The sequence below is a fragment of the Cupressus sempervirens genome, chromosome 3, assembly GCF_028749045.1.
Source record: "Cupressus sempervirens isolate cs-2001-9-10 chromosome 3, ASM2874904v1, whole genome shotgun sequence".
NCBI classification, from domain to species: Eukaryota; Viridiplantae; Streptophyta; class Pinopsida; order Cupressales; family Cupressaceae; genus Cupressus; species Cupressus sempervirens.
Window position 1 is genome coordinate 952,288,632 of NC_143120.1, and position 9,390 is coordinate 952,298,021.

At 32.8% G+C, this 9,390-nt stretch overlaps 1 protein-coding gene across 1 annotated transcript; it reads right to left on the reverse strand.

Annotated features, from left to right (window-relative positions):
- Positions 1 to 5,452: 5,452 nt before the first annotated feature.
- LOC149569897 (LOB domain-containing protein 4-like) lies at positions 5,453 to 6,995 on the reverse strand. The gene is made up of 3 exons (XM_089822598.1): positions 6,834 to 6,995; positions 6,509 to 6,685; positions 5,453 to 6,284 (listed from the first exon to the last, which is right to left on the reverse strand). Exons 1-3 carry the CDS (start codon positions 6,909 to 6,911, stop codon positions 5,946 to 5,948), a joined length of 594 nt encoding a protein of 197 aa, XP_089678724.1. The 5' UTR covers positions 6,912 to 6,995; the 3' UTR covers positions 5,453 to 5,945.
- Positions 6,996 to 9,390: the final 2,395 nt, after the last annotated feature.

Consider the following 9,390-nt stretch of genomic DNA (forward strand, 5'->3'; position numbering starts at 1 on the left):
AAATTACTAAATATGATAAAGAATGAATATAAATATTGAGGTTACAAGTAAACACCAATATAATAATGGAAATGGAAGATAAATATTGAGATTTTTCAAACTATTTTCATGGATTACTCATATGGACATATAGTCCTAATATAAGTCATGTTATGTAAGAATAGTTTGATGATAATAAGAGAATCTATATAGAAGTGCGATACTTGTGAGTTAAAGACTTTTATAAGATAACATGTGAATTCTCAAACTAACTATGTGAAGGAGGAATGATGTTTAAGAAGTATGTTAAGAAAATTTAAACTTGCCTTGAAACTTGTGGCAAACCCCTTTCCTGTCAAATTATTGTGAGAATTTTAATTTTTGTTTTTGGAAAATTCATCTATTCACTTATTAAAGACCTATTTCACAACTCAATGGTTCTTGTACTAAAAAAGATAGATGATACTATCTAGTTAATTTTCCCCAAACTTTATGAAGGTTGGCTTTGCAAATAGTATGATATTTCCTCCAATATTAGCCTTCCCCAAAAATTAAGTTTGAAAAGGTGTAAAATGTATATTAAAATACAACTTTATCTTTGGTTTCAAACTCAATTTAAGATGAACCATCATTTCTATAACAATAATCAATTCAATTGACCATATAATCAAAGAGAAAGGCATCTAAGAATACATTTTCTTATATAATCATGATCAAGAAAAATGTGTTTCTTCATGATGAAAGCACGTATTATACCTCCTACCCACATCAAACATTATGTGAGAATTAAAATCAACAAATTTAAAATAATAAAATTGTTTATCAATTGCCTAGTTGAAAAGTAGTGCTTAGGAACCTACTTTTAATTCTTATGAAAGTGAACTTTGTATCTTTATGAGTGAACCTATCACGTGTATTTGGAATTCATGTAGAAAATTGAGGACGAAAAAATCTATTTACTAGAAAAATGTTCTCCACTATTAATGTTTTTGAATAATAGAATGTAAAACTATAATTTTGAAAAATTCTAGACTAGAATCTATTCTTCTTTAGTCAAACTCCTAGATAAATAATTTAATTGCAATTAACAAAAAAATATTTATTTAAGATATTTGGTAGATTTTATATTATTTTTAGATATTTGTTAGATTTTATATTATTTTAAAAGATCCTTTAACTTCTTAAGTAATCCAAGAAGATTAAGATTAATCTTTAATAATACTACCAAAACATGCATTTTGGAAGTGGACAATGATCTATTTATTGAATTTTAAAATTGAAAATCAAATAAGAAATTATTTTAAAGTATTTTAATGACAATCAATAATAATTATGCATTTTGAAAGTGGACAATGATCTATTTATTAAATTTTAAAATTGAACATCACATAAGAAATCCTTTTAATGTATATTTAATGACAATCAATAATTATTATTTTAAAACATTGACAATACTTGACACAATTAATGAATAAAGGTACGATTCTAACTTTCATACAAGACATTCCACACACAAAGTAAAAGGGGTGGTCAATGATCCAACTTTAAAATTGCAGAATTTAAAGCCATATATGAAGCCATTAAATGTGTTTTTATGACAACCGATAATGATCATCTAATAATAATAATAACAATTGCTTCATACAGATAATAATAATAATAAATAAATAAAGCTAACGTGAAGCATTCCATACATTTAACGGAACCAAGAGCAGTAATTAGAATATGCGATAGATAAAATCAGTACAGCTTTCGGCGCATGGAAGTGGAAAGGGAGGCAACTATAATGCTATTTCGTTGAAAAGTGAAGGAACAAATAGAGTGATCCAAAAGGGCGGAGAGAGAACAGAAGGTGGGAAAATATCTTTTCAAGTGGGAATCCTTGCGTCAATTAGATTTGAAGCAGCAGCATCACGAATTCTCACGGGACAAGACAAGACAAGAGGAAACCGATTCCAAACGGACGTGGGGCCATAAAGCTCTAGAGTCGTAGAATAAGCTTTGACCGTAGTCTTCAATGCACAAGGATTATCCTCCAAAATTGTGCTGACATGAACCGCTGTCTGTAATAGGAAATAACAAATTTCAAGCCCTTGAAAACATTTACAATATCACTGAAATTTGATACACCGAATTACGAAGCACATGCGCACGAGCACAAGGAGGACCTTTTTTTGTTTCCATCCAAGAATGAAATATTGTGTCGCGATCTGCAGTGAAACCAAACAGAAATATATTTATCGCTTTCGGTGCAAAAAGCGAACTATACAGGAGTACGTTCTCACGTTTCTCTTCCAAGTTGCTCATTCTTCAGTTTAAGAGATGCCTGGGAAAAAACGGCGGGAGTGTTTAGACACACTTATCTTCAAAGTTGACTATTTGTCGAATATTTTTACCAATAAAAATCGTCGGTCATCGGTGAAACTCGACTAGAAGAGATATCCTTTCACACACAGAGAAACGGCCACGTTCCATGCATCCCATTTCCCTCTCGTAAGCTTCGAAGTCTGCAGTGTGTGATGCGAGGGAAAAAATTAAAATAAAGATAACTTCAACATCATCAATCACTATCATAAGTCTATAGAATAGCGTAAATCTCACGCGCACACAAAGTGTTGACTCCTAGATTTAAAATGCTAAATACTATGCACTAGCAAATTTATGATCCATGAGAAAGATAATACTTATATGAATGAAAACATATGTTACATGACACTTTGAGTGATAGTTTGATGGGATTTCTAGTGAGACTTTACCCTTCATAACCTTTCAAAAGAATTTGAGTTGTGGCGAAATAATGAAGAGTTGGTAGTATATATATATATACACTACCAACTCTTTTCATATTCCTATGAATATTTGGTCTGAAATTCGTGTAATGCTAGCTTTCGATGGACTACGGTTTTCTCAAAAACTGTAAAGAATGCATTGATATAAGAGAAACATACATGACTTAGTGAGGTATGTGATTTTATCTTTAAAAAAATTGAGTTTGGAGTTTTTCTAAATCATTGTTTAATGATGGACATCATACTTATATACTGAGATTTTTTTTAATAGATTGATATGCAATTAAGGATTCTAGGAGTTTGAGATTAAAAAAATTTAGAAAATATTAGTACGCTACAATGGTGGTATTTTTAACTATAAGAGACAAATGACGAGACTAATGTAGAATCAAAATATCATTGAACATAGATGAAATATTTAACTAAAATCTTCTCAAAATTGATTCTTATAGTTAAGAAATTGACTCTATATTAAGTTGCTAATGATGTATCTTTACTGAAGAAAGTATTTTTTTATCTAAAAAGAGATTTACTATTGAAATATGAAAATATCCAATTATTTCTTACATGTATTATTGAGGCACCTATATTTAATATATTTGACATACAAATCAATGAATTTAGCATGATGTCACTCTTTGGTTTCCATATTTCTCTTTATTATCTTTGATGGTTGTCTACTTATGTGGAAATCTTTGGATGTATTATATTATTTTTTCCCTATCTAAAATTTGCAAGGGGTTGAAGAGTCATGTTAAGATAATTCAATTCTTTAAATTGAAAATCTAAATTAAGATAATTTACAAGAAATATATGACATTACTTCTAAATGCTATCCAATTTCAAGTAATGTCATATATTTCTTGTATATTGGACTATCCATAGTTAATATTGATCCTATTTAATTTTATTTGTATAATTTTGAATGTTCAATATTTTTTAAACATACTACTTGATATAAAGAAATAAATGGTATCATAAAATAAAATGTGTTTCAAAGCTAGTAAATAACAAGTAACAAAAAAAATTTCCATAATAGTATTCAAATACACAACATCCATCTTACATAGAGGTTATACAAAAGAATATATATATATATATATATATATATATATATATATATATATATATATATATATATATACAAACTAAAAACTTCACACTTATTTCTCTTTATTTTAATTTCTTTTATAGTAAAATATTCCTTTCTTTCTATAAAAAAATCTTTACTAAAATTATTAGTCCCTGTCTTCTATAGGCCGGGACTAATGTTTTCACTCTACTTTTACATTAAATCCTACCTTGGAATTGGCAGAAACGGAAAAGAAATCCCACAAAATACACAATGTTTAAACTATTTTCCATTTTCCATTTTTTTGCCATCAATTTTGTTGCATCTCAGTGGTCCGCATCCATTTTCCTTGGTAGTCTTTTTTTTTTTCGTTGACATAAAATTCAACCAAAAAATAGCCTTCCCTAGAAGTGGCAATTTTTCTCTCCACAACACATTATACGTGGCTTTGCATGCTTCCATGATATTGGTGTTATCCATGTATATTTCCTTATTAGCGTGGCTTTTGGCTAGTTTCTTGAGAGTTGAGTTATCAAATTGGTTGCCTTATTACGGCAAGTTACTCTGCTTTTACAATGCATGAAATTATTTTAGGTTTCAACTTCAGATCAATAGTTATGGCTTTTCCTCTTCAATGGAACTCTATTTTATTTTCTTGCCTTTTTAGAAGTTCATTTCTGTAATGGCCAGGAGCCTGTTACGGCTTTCCCTTCAAACTCCAAGACCTTGATTGATTATTGAACTATTTACTCAGTATTGACACTAGTCATATGATGAGATGGCTCTTGGGTTTCCGCTAACAGAGCTTGTGCCAAAAAAAACTTTTAGTAATAGAGGAGCAAGAAACAAAAATCATGGCCCTGCCTAAGTATCACTTGTAGAGAGAGGCATTACTGCACAAATCCTTGAGTGGCCTCATTTTTTATCAGATGAGATACATATCTTTTCATTCTATCAAGTCTCTCTTGAGTCCCCTTGGTAGAGCCACAATAGGTGTTGTAGAGCAACACCCATCTGCTTTTATTGTTGGTTTGGTATTTCTGTCGAATGCAAGGCCAAATGATATCAACCAGGTCTATAGGCAATTGTCAAGGTAAGTAATGGGAATGAAGAAGCTTTAAACTAAGTCAAGTTGTTATCATGATCCATTGGTAGATATTCCTTAAGATTGTAAGTCAAGTGGGTCAAAAGATGCGAAACTTGAAGGAAAAAGGTGCCTCGAAATCCTATTCAAAACAAGAAAATCCTCAATGATTATGGCACAATCAATTAAGAATTAAGTTAAGTTTTTGACAATGGCACATCCTAGGCCAACATAATATAGATTTCTATAGCTTATTTAGTGAAATTTGGTCATGTTTTGGTCTATTTAAATTTAATTGCCAATTTCTTATCTCTCTAGGATTCCATTGTAATCTTAAATGCTAATAATTAATATGTAGATAATAGTATCTACAATATACAAACTAATTTTTTTGTTTTTGTTATATTTTTAACACACAATCAATATAAATTATCTGATTATCTGGCACCTTGAAAGAATTAAAAGGGAAGAACACTAATCATCCCAGACATTTGTTTCAAATGTAAATATGCAAATTATCAAAAAAAAAAAAAATATTAAAAATTATTTAATATTACTAAATAGTACATATTATGAAGAAAGGCACGGTGCTGAATTTTACACGAGGCATTCCACACATAAGCAAATCAATAGCAGTAGTATATACTGACATAGATAAGCTTGAAACACCTTTCGGCGCATGGACCAAGTAAAAAAAAAGGAAACTATAATGCCCTTTCCTTGAAAAGGTAAAGTAGCAATACACTGACTGAAAAGACAGGAATATTAGAAAGGAGGTGGGGAAAAAATTCCGTGTGGGAATCCTTCTGCCACTAAGTTGATTTTGATCCTGATCCAAAATTGTGCTATGCCATGATCCATATCTATATAATTATCTTCCTACCCTATACAATTTGGTTATATTATATACTTTTATAGACACGTTTTGCCCTCCTTCGATGACACACCGATTTTTGGTGTCCTCTGATATAACATAGCTTGCGCTTTCTATTGAGAAAATCACACCCTTTGGTATCTATATCTAACGCGGCTCCCACAGCATAAGGCACTCCATTTCTTCTGAGAATAATTCATCCATTTTCAGCTCAGTGTTCTCTGTACATTGTGGGTCACTTTCTACGGGTTTCATATCTTCTTGTGATGTGAAGGATAATGAAACTAATGACAGGAGTTCAGCCTGGTTCATATGGAGAACCATCAGCTCTGCCTGTGCTGCTGCTAATTGTGATTGCAGCTCTGATATTTGTTGCTGAAGTTGAGAAATAGTTCCTGCGCATCCATACACAGGATCTCTCACACGCGCATTTGCTTCATACACCATGCTGCTTATTGCATCACCTCTTCGGTCACACGGAATACCCTGTTTTACAGATAAAGGAGGAAATTAAGCTTGGAATAAATAGGTCAAATAGTGGATTTCGAATTTCAATGAAAGCACTCTTCCAATAAGAGAATGTAGTTGGGTAATAGTTTGACCAAAACATGGAGCGATGTAACCGAAATATAATACAGAATGAAACGGACACAATGCCTAAGATGTTCAACTATGAAAATAAGGATGATTTTGTTGTTTAAATATCAAACCTTGAGCATCTTGATAATGTTGCTTGCTCCAAAAACATGGTGGGCAGTGGAGAACTTGTGCGGATTGCCTGGTGGGAAGTAGGGAGCAAGTATGCATTCCTCTCCGCACCTTCTTCTAAGAATTTTACAAGCGGCACATGGAATGGCGCATGGCTTCTCGCTTCCACTGCAATTCATCTGCATGTACTTAAGCAATAAGACGATGAGAAACACAATATGATTAATCTAACTGAACAAATTTCAAGCACTTCAAATATTTAATCCATTTATCACTGAATTTGATACACCGAGTTTCGAACCCCATGAGAATGAGGAGAAAAAAGACCTCTTTTGCTTCCATCGAAGAACAAATTATCGTGTCACGAACTTCAAGAGAAACAAACGCAGGGAAACCAGTTCGCATATCACTTTCGGTGCAAAAAGCGAACCGAATAGCTCACGCTTCTCTTCGAAGCTGCTGATTATGTAGTTTTTATAGGGAAAAACGGCGGGAAGAAGTGTCCAAGCACACTAGTTATCTTCAAAGTTGACTATATGGAGAATATTTTATCAAGAAAAGTTGCCGGTTGCCGGTAAAACTCTAGTGGAAGAAATCTCCCTTAAATAAGTAGTCAAGTCTATGATGAGAGGAGAGCATGTTTTGGGCGCCGCTTCCATGTTTAAACTTCCGAAATTCCCATTGGTGAGCTGGGAAGAGATATTTAGGGGAGGACAGGAAAACGCGTAGGGCCCACAGGGCAATGAAATGTGAAATGGAGAGGGCAACCCAGCGTGAGCGGGTCCCACACCCAAAAATGGACGATTTGCAAGCCCGGGAAACATAGTGAGATAATTTTGATTTTTCCAAAAAACCATTTGACAAGTTGCAGCCCGTGTATGGAAAATGAGTGGAGGCACACTTGCGGAATGAGTCAAAAGAGGAATCCATTTTCACGAGGGCATCAGACATGATGAAGTTGGTGTTTGTGGAAGAGAACGTGGTAGTGGTACTCGTACGCCCACGCTATCGTTTATCTAGTTTTTGGAATTGGCAAGCGACTAGACATGTGGTGCCCGATGGCGGAAATGTGCTCCAGGACTTCTGTAATGAATCTACAACTTACATGTTTGGCTATTTTGATCTACTTTCGTGACCGCCTTGTTTTATTATGACAATCCACGTGGATCTTCTTTAGTCAAATATGCTTTGTCAGTGACGTGCTTCGTTTGAGTACGCACCGTGATCCATCCGATGTAATAGATGGGGAATTATTTTTCCACGGGCCACCATCAAGTTTATCACCTATAGCCCCACGCATAACGAGATGTCTATAATGACAAGGCTATTATTTACAAAAGCATTAAAATGGGCAAATCTTGATTCACTATCATTCCAATTTAATGGTTGATAGGGGAACAACCCACTAGTAGTTAAGGCTAACTTCGTAAACTTACAATTTCTAATATGTATGTCAAAATTTGCCAATTTTTTTGGTGAACTTTCATAGGTGAGTGAAAAGCTTAAAGTTAACCTTTTGGCTTTCCCATATTTACTAAGCTCTTTGTAGAGCTCGTAGAGTGTGAGGTGGCCTAAAAGTGTCATTTTGAAACGTTCGCTCAATACCCACCACTAAGACCCCGACCTCCCCCCCCCCCAATTGCTGTTATAGTACTTTTTGAAGAAATGGAACAATCAGCAATCAAGATAACTAAAAATTTGGAAAAACAACAACAATTATTGGTGTTCATGGTGATTTGTTCTGGCATGTTTGTGTGTAGTACCAGGGTTTTTTTTGGGCGGTAATGTTGGGAGGGGGGAGGAAATAGTTAACGTGGCAGCATTGCGTACATGGGTGGCAACGACCTCATTTCCCCTAGTAACCAATTTCAAGATATTACATGTGATAGTTTTAATGTCTCATTAAGGAACCCTTGGAACATTGGGTAAAACATGTGCATTGTTTTTTAAAATAATTAGATTTAAACATGCATAATATAAAAAAATTGTATTAAAATGAACAAAAGAAAAAACAATAGATTGCCATGCAATTGTACATACAAGTAAAAGTCTTAATGCACTTCTAAGGTTCCCACGACACCCAACTGCGCAATTGACATAGAACCCAACATTACTTAAGTTTCCACATGAGCTTGATGAAAACTAACGAGCTACTTTCTACACGAAACTCGTCAACAACACATGACTACTCATAGAGGTGACCAAGTCATCCTCCATATACAACTAACCACAATATGCTTATTTTAAAAACACTAATTGACATGTTCATATTATTAGCATCATTTATGTAAGAACAAAAGGATGACAGACCAAAAATGAATCTTAATAGGCTACTTTTTTCTTATAAAATGAACAAACTCTAAACTTCGACAACAAAATCAAGAAAGTTATACCCAAATTTTGAAGACAAAACAAGAACAAGAGTTGAGTTACTCTAAGTCTAGTTTCTAACCTAGTTGTTTGTTTTCAAAATGGTGGAGATTAATAGACATAGACAAACAAGAAACACAATGGTATCCTATATTTTTTAAAAATAATCTATAAAGTTTGGTTTGTTCCCATAAAATGTCATCATCTTATTTGAATTTTTACAATTGTTTTAGCCATAGGTTGGCTAATACCATTAACTTTATTTTGAATTTTATGGAAAAATGTTTGTTTACTAATTTATAAAGTGGACATATCCTAGAAATGTAAAATTTGAGCATGCTCACCCCTAAATTGTTGAAAAATAATAAAAAAATAAAAAATTCTTCATTTTAGGTGTTTAGAATGGATTTTAATTTCAAAAAATATAATTTATTTTAAAATTCAATAAAGGAGCCAAATGCTCTACTTGAAATACCACAATTAGTATTTGAAAAAAAAATGAACACATTGACAT

Coding starts and splice junctions, on each gene's coding strand:
- LOC149569897 (XM_089822598.1), bottom strand. CDS start 6,911: ATGCGAACTGGTTTCCCTGCGTTTGTTTCTCTTGAAGTTCGTGACACG. Junction 6,686..6,833: donor CTTCGATGGAAGCAAAAGAG/GTCTTTTTTCTC, acceptor AAGTACATGCAG/ATGAATTGCAGTGGAAGCGA. Junction 6,285..6,508: donor ACATTATCAAGATGCTCAAG/GTTTGATATTTA, acceptor TCTGTAAAACAG/GGTATTCCGTGTGACCGAAG.